General features: G+C 55.7%; 1 protein-coding gene and 1 pseudogene across 1 annotated transcript; both read right to left on the reverse strand.

Annotated features, from left to right (window-relative positions):
* Window positions 1-2481: 2481 nt before the first annotated feature.
* ERF (ETS2 repressor factor) lies at window positions 2482-10016 on the reverse strand. Its single transcript, XM_039247866.1, has 4 exons — window positions 9870-10016; window positions 5244-5478; window positions 4734-4849; window positions 2482-4628 (listed from the first exon to the last, which is right to left on the reverse strand). Exons 1-4 carry the CDS (start codon window positions 9889-9891, stop codon window positions 3328-3330), a joined length of 1674 nt encoding a protein of 557 aa, XP_039103797.1. The 5' UTR covers window positions 9892-10016; the 3' UTR covers window positions 2482-3327.
* A 2709-nt stretch (window positions 10017-12725) lies between these two features.
* Window positions 12726-12821, reverse strand: LOC120244716 (annotated as a pseudogene).
* Window positions 12822-20984: the final 8163 nt, after the last annotated feature.

Genomic DNA, 20984 nt, shown 5'->3' on the forward strand with positions numbered 1-20984 from the left:
AGAGCCCTGCCTCGTAGAATAATGGGAAATGGACTTCACTTTAATCTGATCCTGTGCCCATACTAACTGTCCTGCCCTTTCTGGAACGCTGAAGAAAGTTTCATCCACTGGATCTGACTGCAGTTCCGAGCGGACAGACAGTATCGCTCAGGCCTTCTCGGACTACATTAACCAGAAGGCAAAGCGCGGACATACTTCCGCTCCCTTTTCAATGAATGCGACTGCATTACGAACAGTCCAGAGCGGGTGTCTCTGGGAATCGTAGTTTTTCAGCCAAATGGTGGTTGCTGCCCTCTGACGGCCGCTCGGAGATGAAAAGCAAAGTCTGAACCAAGCAACCCCCAAGCCTGGGAAATCCTACACTGGACCAACAAGGCCCAAAAGGACAGCGGAGCGGGGCGGGATGGCGGCGGTTATTTAACGGCCAGAATTCATGAGACACGCGCAGTGGACGGCGCGTGGGCAACAGCCAGGAGGGGATTGGGGTCGGTGGGAGTCTGAGGGCGACCGTCTGAGGGCATTTTAACAGGATGTTTACAGGGGTGAGAGCGTTGTGCTAAGGCAGATTGTCAGTGTCTGTGAGGGGCCTGTAGGTGTCCAGAGGTACACAGGGGAGTCTGTGAAGTGAAGGGTCTTACTCGGGACCAGTGGAGAAGTCACGGGAGACTTGGGGGTGTCTTTAAAAGGTCTGTGGGACACCCAAGAAACTACTGCTGCCTGAGAGACTCGAAGGGGTGAGCGATGTTTAAGAAGCACCAGGAAGGAGCACCAGAGCCTGAGGGGTGGGTCTGGGTCCGGGGATTACAGGCATGAAGAGAGGCTCTGAGGCGTTGTGAGATCTACAGAGGGCTTTCTACCGGGATGTGGAAGACATCAAGGGTACGGTCCTGCAGAAACTGAATAGATTTCTAGATTTGGGTAAGTCATTGAAGATCGGAGGAGCCGCTGGAGTTTTCAAAACTAGACGCCACCTGTGACATCCTGCCAGGTCAGAATTGGGGGCAATAAGTCTGACCTAGAGAGCAGTTCTAAAGCCAAGCCCTTCTTAATCCATATTGAACCTGGTTAGAGGTGCTCTGAAGGGACGGAAACCGAGCTAAGACTCTTCGTCTGGGTCTTCCCTCCTCTCCCCCTCTCTCCATCACACCACCGCCACCAGCAACTCAGTTGCATCTATGTTGCCAGGAGACATGTCTCATCCCAACTTCCAGAAATAGCCCAGTGGCCCCCACCCCAGGGAGTGACTTACATCACCCAGGAGAGGGAGCTGTTGCCCACAGGCTGCCAAGGGAGCTTCGGTTTCCTGCCAGTACCCTAGCCCTGGATTTTCTCTGCACTGCCAATCGACATCATCTGGGACCACCCACCCCGGGCTGGCAGGAAATGAGGGTGAAGCCTGAGTAGATAGGAGTTGCCAGTTCCTTCCCCCTCAGAGTTGCACAGGGTGGAGTTTCTCCGCGAAGCCAGTCCAACAAGCCCGAACCCTCAATTCCCACCTCATTTCTTAGCTGTGTGGCCTTGGGGAAACTCCTTCCTCTCTCTGGGCCTCAGGCACCTCACCTGCACTGAAGGGGTTGGGCAGTCTCTGAGGCCCCTTACAGCTCAGACGACTCCTCCGGGTTCTTTCATCCCTGAATCAAGCTCTCCAACCTGAACTTCTAGCTTTATGAGCTCACCTTTCCGATCCTATGATCCTTTGTCTAAATCCAACCATCCTGGCCTGAGGACGAAAAGGGGTTGTTGAAAGAACCCAGGCTTCAGAAACAGACCTCACTTAGAGTCCTGGCAGGGGTTAGGGCCTTGGGCAAGTCATTTAACAGAGCCGCTTGCCCCCCACCTCGCTGGATGTTAGAGATAAAGCACTGCAGCTAACTAGGTATTAGGTACTTGGTACATAGCAAGTCAGTCGGTAACAACCAGCCAGGATCAAGCCTGTCTCTTTGCAACTTGCTGGCAGAGGACGGTCCCTTGACTTGACAGCGCTGAGGTACCTTGCAAGGTCTGTGTTTCAAGAACTGTTGCAAGCCTGTTGCTAAAGTCCCACTCCAGACCATGGGGACACCAGCAGAGGAATACCCAGAACCAGAAGGGAGAGGCGTTTCAGGTGATCAGAAGAGCAAGGACAATAGAGTGGTGGAATCTAAAGTGCTTCCAAGGAAAAGCGGGTCCCCACAGAACAGGGGAGCTGTCAGAGGGCCTGAGCAGGCCCCGAGACATTGATCATCAGGCCCTGGGGGTTATATGGCCCTGAGGTCGGATCATGTCCCAGGACTGGATCTGACCCATGCTGATAGGGTTAGCCCTTCTGGCCATAGATACACTGGAGGGCCAGTCTCAGTTCCTGCCTTTCAGAATCAAACAAAGGCTGCGTGTGACCTTTCGGTGGTTGTAACCCAGCACCCAGGACAGATCGCCACATCCAAAGGTCCAAAGTTTTATTGTTTTGAATACATTCTCCAGCAGCCCCCCAACTTCCCTCCCCTCCCACCCTCTGTCCCCAATACAGAATAAGGCTTGACCACAGACCCCCACCCCAGGGGCCCCAGCTAGGAGGCAGAGAGGGCTTCCAGTTTGGTTTCAGGGCACCCCCTCCCCACCCCCCCACCCGCCTGCCTACGGGCTAGTCCTAGGAGCAGCTGGGGGTGAAGGGGTTGGACCAGTGCTGGAATGGGGGGGGGGGAGTGGGAGAGGGATAGCAGGCACTTGTAGAGATTTGTGGCCTATGGGCGGCACCCCTCCCCCTCCTCTGCCCCCCACCCCCCCCAACATGGAATTTTTGGTTCATCATAGAATGTCCCTCCCTCTACTGCTGCAACCCTGTGGGGTATGAGAAACCCAGGCACTCAGGGCCCCTAGAGGGGCAGGGAAGGCAGGATCAGGACTGAGGATGGACAAGAGTGAAGAGGGACAGGGACAGGGGGCAGAGAACAGGGAGGGAGACAAGGCTTTTACTTCCTAAGCGAATGTAATAAAAAACGTTCCTGGGCATTGAGGCTGGAGCCTCAGTTCAAATATAAATTCCCCAGAATGGAGGTGGCCCCCTCAACTCCCCCCACCCTAACCCCCCCACCACTTTGCCAGGAGCTTAGAAACCCACAGATAGGGGAAAGCCCCTAGCCCTGGACACCCACCCACCCTCACCATTAAAAAAAAAAAAAAAAAAAAAAAAAAAAAAAAGAAATTAAGTTTTATACAAAACATGGGGCAGGAAAGGGGAGGAGGCAGGGAAGACACCAGAGAGCTGTCCTCACCTCCGGGGCTTGGGGGGGTTAAGGCAGCAAAAGAAGCATGGGAGGTGGGGGGAACAGGGCCCCCTGCCCACAGCCCTCAGGAATCTCGATGCTCCAGAGAGAGCTGGGCTGTAGCGTGCTGGAGGTCGGAGCTCACTCGCCTTGGGGTGAGGGGCCCCCCGGACTCCCCAGGCCCCTCTCCCCGCACCTTCTTGTCCTCACCCTCATCCTCCAGGCCCCCAGGGGGGGCCCCACCCCCCTCCAGGCGACAGTCTTCACTCCAGCGCCGCTTAAAGCGCAGCTTGAGGGGCATGCACTGCGCTGCCCCAGGTGCCTCGCCGGGCTCAGGCTTGGGGGGCGCAGGTGGGGCACGAGGGGTCTTGAACACCTCCCCGTCTTCCTCGTCCTCGTCGCTGATGTCAGTCACCTCCACTTCCTCAGACTCGCCTTCTGAGATGGGCTCCACCTTGATCTGTGGCGGTGGCGGCGGCGGGGCCAGCGCCCCCGCCCCCTCCGCCAGCCCGCCTGAGCCGCTGCCACCACCAATGCCAAGGCCAATGCCGCCGCTCTTGTCAGCACCCGCTGCAGCCTTCTCCCCAGCCGCCCGCTGCCGGCGTCCCAGCGGGGGTGGCTGGAGCTTAAACTTGAATGGGGAAGAGGAGGAAGAGGAGGAAGACGAGGACGAGGAGGGGACCGGTGGGGTCTCCGGTGCCATGGGCGGCAGCGGGCACTTGTCAGGGCGCTGGGGCTGGGGCACCACCAGCCCAGGGTAGTGCAGGAAGGCGCGGGGACTGAGGTGGTAGTTGTAGACGCTTTGGGTGTGGGCCTGCAGGTACCGTTTCATGTCCTCAGGGCTAAAGGAGAAGTGGGAGCCTCCCCCTGAGCCACTGGGGCCCCCACCGCCACTGGGGTACATAGGGCTCAGCGTGGGTGAGGGAGTGTAGGCCAGGTGAGTGGGCGTCATGGGCAGAGCCGGGGAGAGCTGAGGGGGCAGTAGGGAGCCAGGCCCGGCCAGAGGCGACACAGGGAAAGGGCTCAGGGGCTCAGGGCCACCCCGGGGCCGGGGGTAGACACGGAAGACGCCAGGGTCATGGGGCAGACGTGCCAGTGGGGGCCCGCGGAAGGCACCCAGCTCCGGAGGGCCTGGCGGTCGGGCCCGGGGGTCCTCTCCCAGTGGCTCTTCCAGCTCTGACGTGCCATCGCTACAGTCACTGACCGAGCCTCGACCCAGGCGCCGGGCCACCACAGCCGAGAAGAGGGAGGATGAGGATGAAGAGCAGGCCGGTGGTGAGCGGGGGTCCTCAGTGGGAGACAGCACCTCGGAGGGTGTTGAGGGAGGGAAGCGGAAGTGGCTGCCACCCGACGGCACTGGCGGGGCGCTCTGGGGCACCGCACCCCCTGGCAGGAGAGCGGAGACGTGGTGTCAAGGCCCTTGGCCCAGCCTGGACATACACACAGACCCTCTGCTGCTTCTGAACTCACGCCCACCAGCCCATTACTCACCAGCCAGCCCCACATCAATGAAAGGGTAATTAACCAGCACCAGTTTGTTGAAGTTGAACTTGTAGGTGAACCTTTTCCCCTTGGTCTTGTGCAGAATACGTTTGTTGTAATAATAGCTGTGGATGGAGAAACCCATCACACGATCAGTCAACGGGACCAGCGTCTACACCCCATTCCTTGACATGCGACACATGCTGCTCACAAAGAGGGACCAAGAAACCTGGGCCGCACAAGAAAAATCAAGTGCCCAGAAGAATGAAACTAGCTCTCCCCTCAGGCTTGGGGCCAAACCAGACGCCACCCAGGACTGTATGTATGCTCGCCTCAGAACACCTCTACATGACAGATGGCCTCAGAGAAGGATTAAGACTTGCCCAAGGTCACACAGCTATGATTTGGCAAAGGATCAAACATGAAGCCTATTCCCATGGGTTACGGGCTCCCCAAACCAGCAGGGGGTGGGGGGTGGGGTGCTGTCCATAACTGCTCAGGGCCCTCTGCCCTCCTCACCGCAGGGCCCGGCTCAGCTTGTCATAATTCATCTGGGGCTTGCACTTGCGGACGCCCCAGAGCCGAGCCACTTCATCGGGGTCCTTGATGACGAATTCCCCGTAGTCCCCCTGCCAGGCGATGACACCCTGATATTCCTCCTTCCGCAGCAGCTCCAGGATAAAGTGCCACAGCTGGATCTGCCTCGAGCCAGGGGACGACTCCGGCTTGTAGGCCCAATCTGGGAAGGCAAACCCTGGGGACAGGAGGCAGGGGAGTGGCCCCGGGTCAGGACGCCAAGTCCAGGGCTCCAGGTCCCCTCCCAGGGTCCACCCTCCTACCCCACCCTCAGCATGGGGAAATCCGTCTCCCCTCCGCCAAGTCAGGACCTGGGTTAGAGAGAGACAGTGTGTGTCTGTGTGTAAGGGGGCTAGACGCGAGCCGGGGGGAAGGGAAGCTGGAGCCTGCTCCAGCGACACCGGGAGAAACAGGAAACCGTCGGCGGCGGGTCCCGGGGCCAGTGCCAGGGGGCCAGGCACCAAGCCAGGCCGGCGGGCAGGGCTGCCAGTGGGGGAGGGGCAGGAAGGGGCACACGTGGCCAGCGGGTTGGGGCGACCCCCCCCACAACCCCCCCACACCCAATCAGGGCCGGTTATACCCCTCCCCCAACCCCACAGTTCCAGTCTCCTCCTGGGAACATAACACTGCCTCCCTCCCAAAACGTACCAGAGCCCTACTCCCACCCCAGGACCCGATGATTTTTTTTTTTTTTTTTTTTTTTTCTTAAAAGGACCAGGAGGGGTGGGGTGGGGTGGCTGGTTGACGATGAGGTCAGCGCTTGCACACACAGAGGCTTCTGTCTTCCCTGGAGAGTGAAACCCAGACTGTCTGAGAGAGCCCCCCCACCAACGAGCCCTAGACCCTCTGGGCTGCACTGCCCTCCCCAGACCCAGGCACATGGACCCAACCTGGCTGGAAGGCCCCAGCCCAGGCCTGCAGATTGAACAAGCAATGCTACAGCCCGTTCCCCCTTCCGCCTTCTCATCCTCAGCTTCTCCCCTGCCCACCTGCCTACCCGCCCCCAGCATTAACCTTGGGTAGAGGTTGGTGGTGGGCTGGCTGGTCCCTGGAGGGGGTGGGCAGCCTGGGGGGGGCGATGGGGGGGCTGCGGTTGTTGTCATTTCCCAAACCCCCGGGTAATCAGGGGCCATCAATAATTCAGCACTAGTCAGCCGGTAATGGAGGGGTGGGAGGAGGGAAGGGGAAGAAGAGAAGGAGGGGGAGGCAGGGCAGGGGCCCTGGTGCCAACAGAGAAGGCCAAGGTGGACAGTTTAAAATGGGCGGGGTCCCAAGTCAGGCTGCACTGGTCAGCCTCTGGCCCCTGGCCCTGGCTCAAGCCCCAGCTCAAGCAGGTACCAACCAGGGCAATGCTGAGCCTCCCTCAAAACCACCACCGCAGTCTGGAATCCAACAGGGGATGCTTCCCCTCGGAGACACGGGGGTTCAGCAGTTCCTACTCCCACAGGGACCACCCCTTCTAAATCCAGAGCTGATTCTGTCCCCCACAGTGACCCAGCTTCCTGAGCCCTGGCCTTGGGTAGAATGGGATGGCCAGCATTCGCCTAGTAGTCCCTACCCCATTCAGAAATCCCAGCCTCAAACCAGCCCCTCAGGGCTGCAAGGATCCGACCTCCAGCTGGTCACAGACCCAGAGTCCTATACCAGCAGCCCCTGCTCCATTCAGAAGTAACAGCCCCTGACAATGCCTTCCTTAGACCACAGCATCCATAGCCCCATTCCTCTCTTAGGAATCCAGGTGTTCACCCCATTATCCTCTCCCTGATGGAGAATCCAGGTCCCAGGGTCATCTTCTGGGGCCACAGGCCATTGAGAAACCAAGTGACCAAATCACTAGCTCCATGTACCCTCTACTCCCTCCAAAAAGCTCCTATCCCCCCCCATTCAGGGCACCAAGCTCCGTGCTTCTCCCACCTAAGCTTCAATCTGGTTCTCAAACCCAGGAGGGGGGGGCAAAGCCCCCCAAGACATTCATCTGGAGTTGGGGGGGGTATCCTGACTTTCACCCTCCCCCCAAAATTAAAGCCACCCTTTCCAGCCCACCCGCCCCAGCCTCCTTGTCCCGGTAACCAGGCAACGTGTGTGCAGCGACAGTCCTGGGAGCGGGGGAGCAGGAGGCTAAAAATAAACTTTGCAGAAGAGGAGTGAGAGAGACTACATGCAACACAAAGGGAACTCGGAAGGGAGGTGGGGGGCTCTGGAAAGGCCTCAAGCTGCATTCCGGGGGCTGTCCCAGGCCACCTCGTTAACCCCCCCTTCCCTGACCAAGCCCCCTCCAGGGGCTAGGACCCTGGATCCCACTCCAGGCAGGGACCCTCCCCACTCCTGGGACCACCCCTACCAGGCTTTCCTCATCGGACATGGCATACATGAGGGCCTGTTCCTGGCTTTGGGGGGAGAAAAAGAGCGGGGGTGACGTCAGGGTGTCTCAATGGGGCTCTGTTCCCCCGGCCTTGGAGCCAGGAGCCAGGCACGGGCAAGGGGAGCATGTGTGAGTGTGTTGTGTATGGGTCCACGTGCTTAAACTGGGAACCTCCTGGCCTGCACCAAGAAAGCTTGGGGGAGAGGACCTCTGGAGCATGGAGGGACAGTGATAAAAGGAGCAAGCAGCTGACACTGAGAGAGGGGCTCAGGACACTTTGAGACAGGGTGGAGAGGTGGCAGCAGACAGACAGGAAGGGCTGGGATGGCAGGGTCCCAGAAGGCACACCTGGGTCCCACAGAGGCGGGGTAGGGATTCTCCCAGACAGACTGGAAACCTGAGGGGTGGGGGGGAGGGCAGAAGTCCTGGGCACCCCCCAAATTCGCATGACGGGCCAAACTTTATTTCAAGAGACTATGGGGGTCGGAAGGGAGGGGTGGTGGTAGAGGAAGACCACGCCGACCTCCTGGGGGGCCCTACCACCTCCCCCACTCCAGGCAGCCCTCGGTGGCGCCAGAGCCGGGAAGAAAACAGGAAGTGGGAAACAGCCGCGGCAAAGAGGAGAGGGGCCGGGATGGAGGATCGGATGGAGGGGCGTGCAGACGGACGCACCGATGGACCGATCGGGAGGCCATTCCAGGCCCCCGCCCCTTCCCCCAGTCGGAGAACCCACACGCGGCTCGGCCTCAAGACAGGGCTAGGGGAGCGGCCCAGCCGGTCCCACCAGGCAAAGGCCCGTAGCAGGGAGGGAAGACGAGGCGGGGTTGTCTGGGCGCCTAGGCCCCCTCCTCGGGCGAGGAGAGGCTCCTGCTGCCCCCAAGGCCCAGCAGCCCTGGAGCCTGTGGGAGCCAGAGAGTATGTGGGACGCACGTGACTGACCCTACAGCACTACGCACCCCTGCCCCACCCCCCTGCCCCCCTCCTCGGCCCCAATCCCCAGGCGCCGGAGCCCGGCTCGGAGCCCTTTAAGAGCCGCCCCCACCCGCCGAGCGGGGGGGCGGGGTGGGTGGGCCGGTCGGGGCACACACCCGCACACAGGAGCCCTAGCCGCGGCCGCCGCCGGGGGAAGGAAACAAGTTTGAACAGCGGCGCCCGGCCCCCTTCCCCCTCCCCCGTCCCCGCCCCGGGCCGGATTCCGACGGGGTAGACGGGCAGGGGGCGGCTGGGACCCCTCCCCCCAGCGCGCTCGGGCGCAAAGTCCAGCCCGCGCGAGCCCGGGGGCGGCGGGGGAGGGGAGGGGGGAAAGTCCGAGTGGGAGGGGGGTTAATCCCGCTGCCCCCCGCCCGCCGACAGAGGGGGGGAGGGGAACCTTGGCCCCTTAAGGAGGAGCAAGTTGGCGGGGAAGAGGGGGGCGGAGGGAAAAGACGGCCGGTTGAAAGAGAAGAGCTGGATGGGGGGGGCGGAGGGGGAGCCTCCGCGTCCCCCCGACCTTCCCCACCCTCCTCCACCCCGGGGCCCCGGCCGCGCGGGAGGAGGGTACCCAGGTCTCCCCGGAGCCACCTTAAAGCCGCGCGTTCTAAGGTCGGAAACAAAAAGTTCCTTTTTCGAACGTTCGGGCTGCGCTTTGGAACTTTGCGACTCGGCGCGGGCGGGGGAGCGAGGAGCCGGCGGAGACGGGCGGGGGAGGGGCGGCGCAGCCCGGACCCCGAGTCCTGGGCTCCCGAATCACGCCCTCCTCCTAGAAGCCATCCCATATCCCCCTATAAGCCGGTGCGGGGCACGCGCCGCGGTGAAGGTCATGGGCCGGACCGCGCAGCGCAGAACCGGGAATAGCGGGCCCCGTGGACAGCCCCCCCCACGCCCCGCACACGTCCCGGCCCCCAGAGTGCAACGTGACAGAGCGACGGGGAGGGACCCCGCCACCCCCGTGATCCCAGGAGTGGGGGAGAACCCAGCTTTCGGAGTCCAGCAGGGAGAGGACCGGGACTCGCAGCACCCACACCACTCCGCCCGTACCCAGGAATTGGGGGGTCCCATGCAGCACCCCTCGCTCGCGCCACAAGAAGCAACAGGTCTCGAGTGCTTGGGGGTCCCCCAGAACTGGGGATCACTCCGGCTGCCCGGGAACCCTTCAGCCCCCCCAAAGTTTCTCCGCCTGGTTTCCCCGGGCAACAAGTCTCCCCCACACGTGCTGCCCCCGCCCCCACCTGTGTCCGCCGGGGTCTTCATGCTGGGGGGCCCGGGGCTAGGCGCCCCGACTCCGGGCCGCAGCTCCCGGCGCCCGCGCTGCCCCGTCCCGTCCCGCGCCCGTCGGGCCGCCCTCGGCGCTTCACCCGGCCTCGCCTCTCAGAGCCTCTCCCCTCCCCGCCGCCGCCTCCCGGGTTAATATCGCACTCCGGGGCCGGGACGCCCACGCCCCCCGGCCGGCGACGTCACCGCCGCGTCGCCATGGAGACACTGCGCCCGCCCCCTCCCCGCGCACTCACACACACACACACACACACACACACACGCGCGCGCACACACACACACAAAAACACACACACACACACACACAGATACAGACACACACTCTCTCGCCGGCGCGCAGCCACTGAGGACCAGCCGGCTCTGGGCTTAAAGGGGCCGCGCGACAGGGGAGGAAGGAAGGAGCGGGTGGGGGTGGGATGGGGTCCCAGGGGTCATGACCCTTTTCCGAGGCCCCTAGTCTGCGGATGACTTAACTCCTCCGCGCTCGCGACCTGCCGCCCCTCCTCCTCTACTGCCCACTGCGGAATCCAGAGTTTCTTTTGGGAGCTTGTAAGAGGGGAGAAGGGGGGCCTTCTGGAGGGTGTCAAAAACTTTTGAAAGGCATGGACCTTTCGGGAGGGGGCAGAATCTTCACTGCAGGGGGGCAGGGGCAGGACCTCAGAGGATGATCAAGACCACAACATTTCCCACCCTGGCCTTACCCTGCGCCCCCACCCCCCCCCCACCCCACAGCCCTGAGCCTGAACGGGGGCAGCTGTCCAGGGGTGGGGTGGAATGGGTGGGAAGCATTTCCCAGCATCGGAAATGGGGAGGCGGCTGTGCCCTCCGCTCCCTCCGGGGATGGGATCTTAGCCTTCCAGATAGCCCCAATCCCAGCTGGGGAGGAAGTGACCAAAGAGAATGCATTTAGAAGCATCCCCCCCCCCACTCCATCCCCAGGCTGCAGCTGTCCTGGGGACACAGCTGGCGCCGGAGGTACCCCCACCTCCACCACCAGGGCAGGGGTTCCGGAGGTGGACCAGGATGCGAGGGGGCGACCAAAGTCTGAGCAAATGTGCTCCCAAGGGGCACTGGGGGGTCGCCAGGAGAGAGGAAGGTAGGGCTTAAGGATGAAGGCCAGTGCGTAGGGCAGTGTTAAGTCTGTTCTCAGCAGCGGGAAGGGATGGATGGAGCCTGAGGCTTCAGGAAACAGGAAATAAGTGCTGATCAGATGGCTAGCAGGAGCTGGCAGCAGGGTAGAGGGCAAATAGAAGCAATATCCACAGACCGAGCCGGGAGACAGAGTTTCAGAGAAGACTCTGAGGTACCAAAGGAGGGGAATATTGCGCGCTGGCGGTGATGCTCAGAGAAACTGAAACAGAAAATGGGCAGGGAGAGACAAACAAACCACAGGGTGGGAAGGCCAGGAGGGTGACTGGCTTCTTAGGGCTTCAACCCATTGCTGGGTGTCTAGGTGCATTAGAGCAGTCCCCTCACCAGTGTTTCAGAAGTCTCTAGCCTCTTCCTCCGTGGAGACCAGAGCCTCCGGGGAAGCATCACCTCCCTGGGGAATTATGTAACCTTGCCTACGGACAGTACAGCTCCCCCACGGATATTGTAACCCTCTGGGAGCAGTGTGGTCCAGCAATAATAATCACCATCATTGTTATTATAACAGCTCCCGAATTCCTAGTGCTCATGATGTGCCAGGCACTGGGCCAAGCATTGTCTGGGGCATCTTGTCATTTGATGCTCACAAAATCCCAAAGAGGGAAATTACTATTGTTATCCCCACTTACAGATTAAGAAGGTGAGGCTCTGAGGGGAAATCAGCCCGTCAAAGTCCTATAGCCAGGAAGTGTTGGTTGGAGTCAGGATTCAAACCCAGACCTACCCAAATTGAAACCACATCCTTCACCACTCGACTTTACTAATGCTTTTACTGACCACCTCCCCTCAGAAAAAGACAATGCAGCGTTTCAACAGTGACAGGTCTGGGACAACTTTAGTGATCCCACACTCCCACCAACAAGACACAGACGGGGGTTGCAACCCTAACTTTGCTACTTCCGGTCTGTGACATAGAGCAAGTAAGTTTTTCTCTTTGAGCCCCAACTTCCTCATCTGTAAAATGGGGATATTATTAGACCCTAAGTGACCAGATTGTTGTAAGACATTGGGGGTGTGAAGTAAATATGCAGTAAATCCTGGTAATAAATTATTAGCAGAATGAGCTATATACCTCATGGATAATGTCAGTATCCCTTACCCTACCGACCCCAACTAGATAATAAATACAGCTTACTGACAGTGTGAAATTGCCTTTCTTTGTTTTGAAAGAGAGTGAGCTCACGTGCACGCGAGCCGAAGTTCAGCTCAGGTCATGATCTCACCGTTGGTTCGTGAGATCGAGCCTTGCATGGGGCTCTGTGCTGACAGCTCAGCGCCTGGAGCCTGCTTTGGATTCTGTGTCTCCCTCTCTCTCTGCCCCTCCCCTGCTCACACTCTATCTCTCTCTGTCTCACAAAAAAATTTTAAAAATAATAAAAGTTGAAGAGTTGTATGCTCAACCGACTAAGCCACCCAGGCATAAGCCCCCTTCCCCCCTTTTTTTTCAATTTTTAATTTTTTTATTTATTTTTGAGAGACAGCGTGAGCAGGGGAGGGTCAGAGAGAGGGGGAGACACAGAATCTGAGGCAGCTCCAGGCTCTGAGCTGTCCGCACAGAGCCCTATGCGGGGCTCAAACCCACGAACCGTGAGATCATGACCTGAGCCGAAGTCGGACACTCAACCAAATGAGCCACCCAGGCGCCCCACCCCCTCCCCTTTTTTAAAAGTAGGGAATGATTCAGGACATTGCATGTCATCCTTGTGCAGGGTCCATTCTAACCTTCCCTGTATCATCCCAGAAATTGCCTCTTAATGGCGTATACGTCCCACCCTGACCCAATTGGATAACTCAGTCCTGCTGTTTCTATGAAATACAATCATGGGTAGTGGGCAGGCATCATGGTAGAGTCTGAGCCTCTGAGCCCTCATAGGGAGTGGGAGCTGCTGGTGAAAATGTGCCCTGAGTAGTGTGACCTCTGGCGGTTTGTGAAAACCTATCCAAAGGTCACATAACTTCCCTGGGGCTCCATGTGACTCTACCACAGAAGTGTGGATCCTCTTGGATAGTTCACTTGCCTTGTGAACCCTGAGAGTCGTCCTCAGGGAAGGTGAACCCCACCGTTACTGTATGAAACACATGTTGCAAACTTGGCCTAGAAACTATTCACCATTGGTCCTTCCTTAAAGGCGTGCCATCCAGTGAAGGCATATGGAAGACGATATCAATTTCAGTGAACGCAGGGACACTTCCTTCCACCCTCTCCTTCCCTGTGAAAAAGTTCCACAAAGCCGCCTGAAGCTAAGTGAAAAGTGCCACCTCTCACGGACCTAAGACATGCCTATAGTGAACAGTGTAATGCCCCAGGGAGTAAAAACTCTCTTCAGACAGTGAAGACACCCTCCCTCCCATGGACATAGTACTTCTTGTTCTAAGTTACTGTCCTGACACAGATAACATTTATGCTGTTGCTGTCAGGCTAAGGCATGGACAGAATCGATCCCCACGCTCCTGGAAAGAAAACTGTGTGGGCGATCAAAATCGTAGTCACGACCTACCCATCACCTATAATGAGCAACAAGGGGCCATAAACTACTCTCTGAATGTTGTAGTTCCCTTGGAAATAATATGAGCCACCGTATATAGAGACTGTAGCCACCTAAACACTGTGACCACTCTCCAACAAAAAGTGTGATAATCCCATTAGAGTGTCACCTTCCTCAGCCCCGACTTGAAATCCTGGAGGGTTCCCGGGCTCAGAGCTGGGTCCTCCTCTTCCCTCCTCCATCCGTTGCTCGTTCCCTTGGTGATCTCCACCAGCCCCATGGTTTCACACGCCATCTCTGTGCTTATTACACCCGAATCTTTCTCCTCCAGCGTAGGACTCACCCCTGGCCTCCAATCTCACACATCAAATTGCCTCACCAGTGTCTCCATTTCGATTTCTCAAGTTTGCCAAGTCAAAATGGTCTCCCTGAGTTCCCCGAAACTGTCCCCATCCTAGTCTCCCCCATGTTGGGAAGCTGCAACGCCATTTTGCGAGTTGCCCAAGCTGAATTCCTTGGTGTCATCCTTGACTCCTTTCTCTCACCCATCACCCAGTCTGAAGGGAACTCCCATCTAGGCTCTACCCTCAGCTTTGTACCATCACCACGCCACTGATCTGGGGACCCCTCGCTGGCCTCCTGGCTGCCACCGGCCCCTACCATTTGTGCCCCACTTAGAACCCCTAAGGGGTTCTGGTAAATTAGATGATTTCCCTTTGCTGCCCCAAATCCTCTGTTCACTGGGAATAAAAGCCACCTCCCTGCAGTGGCCAGCAAGGCTCTTCTTTCCTGACCTCATCTCCCACCTTTCCCCCTCCTTTTCTCTGGCCAGCCGCACTCCAGCCTCTGTGCTATTTCTTCGACAGGCCAGGCACATGCCTGCCTCAGGGATTTTGCCTGTGCTGTTCCATCTGCCTAGAAGGCTTTTCCCGCAGAAGTCTGCATAGCTCTGCCCTTTGCCCCCTTCAGGTTTTTACTCAGAAACCACCTTCCCAATAAGACCCTACCTGACCACTTTTCCTTTTTCTTATCTTGTTTTCTTCTTTCCTTTTCTTTCTTTCCTTTCCTTTCTTCTTTTCTTTTCTCTAAGTAAGCATCATGCCCAGCACAGAACCCAACTCAGACTTGAACTCATGACCCCAAGACCTGAGCTGAGATCGAGTCAGAAACTCAGGGCGTCTGGATGGCTCAGTAGGTTAAGCGTCTGACTTTGATTCAGGTCATGATCTTGTGGTCCATGAGTTCAAGCCTCACATTGGGCTCTGTGCAGACAGCTTAGAGCCTAGAACCTGCTTCAGATTCTGTGTCTCCCCCTCTCTCTCCCTCTCCCCCACTCATACTCCATCTCTCTCTCAAAAACAAATAAACATTTAAAGAGAGAGAGAGAGAAACTCAACTGACATCCAGGCACCCTGATCACTCTATTTTAAATTGAAGCCCCCTTGGGGCGTCTGGGTGGCTCAGTTCAGTTAAGCACTCGACTTTGGCTCAGATCATGATCTCACAGTTCGTGGGTTCGAGCCCCGCGTCGGGCTCTGTGCTGACAGCTAGCTCAGAGCCTGGAGCCTGCTTCAGGTTCTGTATCTCCCTCTCTCTCTGACCCTCCCCTGCTCATGCTTTCTCTCTCTCTCTCTCAGAAATAAACAAAACATTAAAAAAAATTTAAATTGAAGCCCCCTTCCTAGACCCCATGTCCCTTCTATGCCCTAGTTTTCTCCATTGAGCTTATCCTCACCTGACAAATATTTCTGTAATGTATTTGCTCTTCATCTGAATCCTCCCTCTATAATGTCAGCTCTAAGAGGGTAGTGATTTTTGCCTGTTTTGTTACCTACTTTATCCCCAGAGCCTGGCACCGTGCCTGGCAAATTATCATGAATGAATAAGTTCATCTTTGGACAGCGAAGCCCCGTGTACCCACTGTAACACCAGTAAACATAGCCCCATACACACAGAGAAACCCTCATGGACAGTTGATGCCAACTCAACCCCACTGTGGACCCCATATACAGGGAAACTCCTGTAAAGGTGTGCTTGTCCTACTGAATGTCAGCTCCACAAAGAAAGGAATTTGGTCTGATTTCTTCACTGCTTTTTATCACCAGGACCTACCCCAAGGTTGGTCATAGAACAGTCTGGTAATATATACCTGCTAAAATGAACGGAGTCCATGTAGCCTCCTATAAGCCCACAATCAGAACCCATCTTACAGGGACGCCTGGGTGGCTCAGTTGGTTGGGCGTCCGGCTCCAACTCAGGTCATGATCTCGCGGTTCGTGGGTTCGAGGCCCGCGTCGGGCTCTGTGCTGACAGCTCAGAGCCTGAATCCTGTTTTGGATTCTGTGTCTCCCTCTGTCTCTCACCCTCCCCTGCTTGCGCTGTCTCTCTCTCAGAAATAAATTAAAAATATTAAAAAAAAAATCTTACCGAGAGAACAAAGTCCACAACTGATATAAAGCCCCATCTGCAGTGTGGCTCTCGCATGGATCGTGTGACCCCCAAATGATGCAATGCTCCAACCCTGCGTGAACCCCACTATAGGCGGCAAGACCCTCATAAACCTCATACAGACAGGGTAGCCCTCGTAAATGATATGAGCCCCATTCAAATAGCACAGCCTTCATAAACTTTGTGAGCCTCGTATAAAAAGGCAACCCACATAATGGTGTAAACCCAGTATGGGCGGTGCAACTTTCATAAACAATATGTGAGCCCCGTATACGTATATGTGGTGAGACAGCAAATAAACAGGGTGGGCCCCCTGCAAAAGGTGTATCTCCTCATTAGCATGCTGTACCCTAGAGGCAACATGGCCTGTTTAACATTGTGTGAATTCCTCTAACAACGGGCTCAGCTCCTACAGTCTGGGTAAACCTGTATGCATGGTGGAGACAAGCACATAAATAGGGTCATTTCTGTCACCCGTGTGACTTTTCATGGGAACAGTGCAGTCCTGTAGTCACTGGCCTCATGTAGGTGTGACCCACGGATGCCGGGCCTCCACGTGGACAGTGCCATCTCAGGGGAGCACTCTGTGGGCAGTGTAGACTTAACAATGGCTGCAATACACCTCAATGTCACTATGTCAGTTTTATTAAGTCATTGATAATGTAGCCCTTTTCCATAAACAGAGAGAAACCCCATGTTCCATTTAAAGCCCCTGGGCCTTTGTAACCTTCCTACAATTCTATTGTCCACCCCCCTCCTAAAAGTCCTAATTCTCCCATAAAAAGTTACGCAACTGAGATGCCTGCGTGGCTCAATTGATTACGCGTCCAACTTTGGCTCAGGCCAAAATCTTGCAGTTTGTCAGTTTGAGCCCCGCGTCGGGCTCTGTGCTGATGGCTCAGAGCCTGGAGCCTGCTTTGAATTCTGTGTCTCTCTCTCTGCCCCTCTCAGGCTTGTGCTCTGTCTCCCTCTCTCAAAAATAAATAAACATTATGGGGTGCCTGGGTGGTTCAGTCGGTTAAGTGTCCGACTTCTGCTCAGGTCACGATCTCACGGTTAGTGGGTTAAAGCACAGCGTCGGGCTCTGTGCTGACAGCTCAGAGCCTGGAGCCTGCTTCGGATTCTGTGTCTCCCTCTCTCTGTGACCCTCCCCTGCTCACGCTGTCTCTCTCTCTCTCAGAAATAAATAAAACGTTAAAAAAAAAAAAAAAGGAGTAAAACTCTTAGAAAAAAAACATTAAAAAAATTTTTTTAAGTTACTGAACTGGGGCGCCCAGGTGGCTCAGTTGGTTAAGCAGCCGACTCTTGGTACAGCTCAGGTCATGATCTCCCAGTTAGTAAGTTTGAGCCCCACCCTGGGCTCTGCACTGACAGTGAGGAGCCTGCGGGATTCTCTCTCTCTCCCTCTCTCTGTCCCTCCACTGCTCATGCTCTCTCTCTAAATAAACTTTATTTAAAAAAAGTTAACTAACTCCCCTGCAACATACACAGGAATTAGGACTACATCCCCAAAGGGTAATATAACCTGTCACGGACAGTGAGGCCCCAAATAAAGACCAAGGAATGGTGAATTAATTCATGAGTGGCAGGGATTTCCCAGGGCCCAGGATAGAACACATAAAAATTGCCACTCCTAGGGGCGTGTGTGGCTCAGTTGGTGAAGTGGTTAAGCGTCTGGCTCCTGATTTCAGCTCAGGTCATGAACTCATTGTTTGGGGGATCCAGCCCTGTGTGGTGCTTTGCACTAGCAGCGGGGAGCCTGCTTGGGATTCTCAGGCAGCCTCTCCCTCCTTCTCAAAAACAAATAAATAAACACTAAAAGGGACAGCTGGGTGGCTCAGGTGTGTGCCCACTTTGGCTCAGGTCACCACCTTGCAGTTTGTGGGTTCGAGCCTCATGTTGGGCTCTGTGCTGACAGCTCAGAGGCTAGAGCCTACTTCAGATTCTGTGTCTCCCTCTCCCTCTGCCCCTCCCCTGCTCACACTCTGTCTCTCTCTCTCTCGAAGATAAAAAAATAAAATAAACATTAAAAAAAATCGTCACTCCTATTTACTGAGCACTTAGTATACGCAAGGCCATGGACTCACCATCTCATTTCATTGTCTCATCAACTTTATCCGGTAGGCGCTCCCATGATCCCCATTTTTCAGATGAGAACAGTGAGACTAAGAGAGGTTCCAGGCCCAAGCTAAACATTGTTACAGCCGGGACATCAAGTACTAGAAGGCAGTGCCTCCTCCCAATAGCTTGATAAATGCACCAAAGATAGGTCAAACCCTGGAATCCTTCCAAAAAATTCCACCGCCGCCACTACCAGCACCACCAGCAGCACACATATAAACTGTGCACAAGGTGCATATGTGGCCAGCATAACCTCCTGGATACTAACAATAACAACAATAGCTAAGATCTTTCCTGGTTTACTCCGCTGGAGACAGTGTCCTAAATGCTTTGCACATATTAATTCATTATAACCCTATGCCGTGGCTTTTCGTTTGTTTGTTTGTTTTCAATTATCCCCATACAGATGTAGAAATGGAGCCACAGAGGGATTAGATGACTTGCCCAAAGTCACACAGCTGGGGAAGAAACCCAGCTGGGTTTGACCCCGGTAGCCTGGCTAAGCCGGTATTATCCCGCTTCCGGCAACATCATCCCCTACCCTGCAGGACAGTGTAATTTGAATGAACTGTGTAACTAAGTTAATTACATTTTGTGTAATTCCCCCAGGGGCAGGGCACTATGCACACCTTTCCTTGATGACAGGATGAGAGGGAAAACAGGCCCTTGGACAGTGTGAATTCCCACGGAAAGGTCTCCTTTGTGCATGTTGTAACCCCGATAAGCAGGGAGGATTCCTCTGTGGACACTGTAAACTGACCACAGCTAAGACAATCCTTTTTTTTTTTTTTTTAATTTTTTGATGTTTTTTAAAATTTATTTCTGAGAAAGGGAGAGAGAGAGACAGCGTGAGCAGGGGAGGGTCGGAGAGAGAGGGAGTCACAGAATCTGAAGCAGGCTCCAGGCTCTGAGCTGGCTGCCAGCACAGAGCCCGATGCGGGGCTCGAACCCACGAACCATGAGATCATGACCTGAGCTGAAGTCGGAGGCTTAAATGACTGAGCCACCCAGGCGCCCCAACCAAGACAGTCCTGAAGGGACAAGAGAGGCCCCCTTTCACTACATCGGAGTACTCCCTCGGCAGGGTGACTTCCTCCTTGGACAATACACACCTCCCTCCCATTGACACTCTAACTCTCCCTCACACCTGATGCCAACTGACTATGGAACGTGAAACACCGTCAATGGAAATCTCCCTCTAACACTATATAACCCCCTCTGGGCAATGTGGACTCGCACCCAGTACACGCCTTCCCGTGGACAGTATAATGTCTCCTATCCATGGCAAAATTAACAAGGACAGTGCACATCTCCGTGTATGGGGAACCTTCTGCAGCGGCCGTGAACCCCTTTTGTGACCACGTGAACCATTCTCCAAGCGGCTACCTAAGTAGGCAATGGGAACTCTCTGATGAGTATAAACTTCCCTCAGACCCAGCATCTACCGAATGTACACAGTCTAAACTGCCCTGTAAAAAGCACCCTCAAAGCCCACCCAGTATTTCAGTGCCAACTCTTCTAGAATGTTATTAAAACAGTATAAAATAGCACGATAGTATGAAATGGGGAAAGTCAGAATACACTAATGTAAGTACTAGTGCAAGATTCCTTCCCAGTGATTCTCTCCCCTCTTCCTCTGCCCCTCCCCTGTACGCCTGCTCTCTCTCTCAAAATAAATAAATGAACATTAAAAAAAATTAAGGGTCAAAAAAATTAAGGGGTGCCTGGGAGGCTCAGCTGGTTGAGCGGTCCACTTTGGCTCAGATCATTATCTCACAGGTCATGAGTTCTAGTCCAGCTTCAGGCTCGCACTGACAGTGCAGAGCCTGCCTGGGATACTCTCTCCTTTCTCTCTGCCCTTCCCCCACTCGTGCTTTCTCTCTCTCAAAGTAATAAACTTTAAAATAATTAAATAAATAATAAACAAATAAATAAAAACCTTCCTTCCGAGTGTGAACTTTCTGCCGCTCTCAAAGCAAACCTTTTTTTAAATATTTATTTTTTTAAAAAAATGTTTTATTTATTTCTGGGGTGGGGGGAGAGAGAGAGAGAGAGAGACAGCGTGAGCAGGGGAGGGTCAGAGACAGGGGGAGACACAGAATCCGAAGCAGGCTCCAGGCTCTGAGCTAGCTGTCAGCACAGAGCCCGATGTGGCGCTCGAACCCACGAACCGTGAGATCATGACCTGAGCTAAAGTCGGAGGCTTAACCGACTGAGCCACGCAGGCGCCCCTCAAAGGAAATCTGTGGACAGTGGATAATGTGACACTCCTTCAATCTCAGTGAACACCACTGGACAACAGAAATTTCTTCCTAGCCCCGGGGTGAACTGGCCATATGTCACAGCACACTCTCTCACTGGAAGTGGGAATGTTGCACAGTTTGCACCTGCAATAGGCTGGGTGCATTCGCTTCGCAAGTGGTGTGACTCCTGTGTGGATATGGGAACCCATCACAGGCGGCAGAAGCCTCCCCTAAGGCCCGTGTCCACTGCTCCCCATTACTCTTTGGGGCAAACCCAACGTGGAAAGTTTGGAATCACTGCAGGCAGCTCCACACCTGGTGTAAGCCCCATAAATGGGCTGCCGGTACCTACTACTGGCAGGGCAAATCCTTCTCCTCCCTACACCCCCACCCCAAGACCCTAAAAAATCTCGCTCCCGCCAAGTGAGTACACCCACAAAGTAGTGTGAAGGGAAGGTGGTGTGAAGCCCCATGAAGCGCTGCATTTTCCCATCTTGTGTCCCCACGAGCCTAGCGGGGGCTGTCAGAAAACTGCACAGCCCTAAATGCCAAAGTCTTCGAAGAGGGGCCTCGTCCCCAGGGTCCGCCAAACCCCAGGCCGCGCGCGTTCACTCCACTGCCGCGC

This window comes from Hyaena hyaena, unplaced genomic scaffold (genome assembly GCF_003009895.1).
Source record: "Hyaena hyaena isolate Hyena2069 unplaced genomic scaffold, ASM300989v1 scaffold_9, whole genome shotgun sequence".
Lineage (NCBI taxonomy): Eukaryota > Metazoa > Chordata > Mammalia > Carnivora > Hyaenidae > Hyaena > Hyaena hyaena.

Excerpts from the sequence above, each read along its gene's own strand:
- ERF (XM_039247866.1), bottom strand. The coding sequence starts at position 9,891 with ATGAAGACCCCGGCGGACACAG. Across the intron at positions 4,850-5,243 it reads AAGCTGAGCCGGGCCCTGCG|CTATTATTACAACAAACGTA; the intron begins GTGAGGAGGGCA and ends CTCCATCCACAG. Across the intron at positions 4,629-4,733 it reads CATTGATGTGGGGCTGGCTG|GGGGTGCGGTGCCCCAGAGC; the intron begins GTGAGTAATGGG and ends CTCTCCTGCCAG.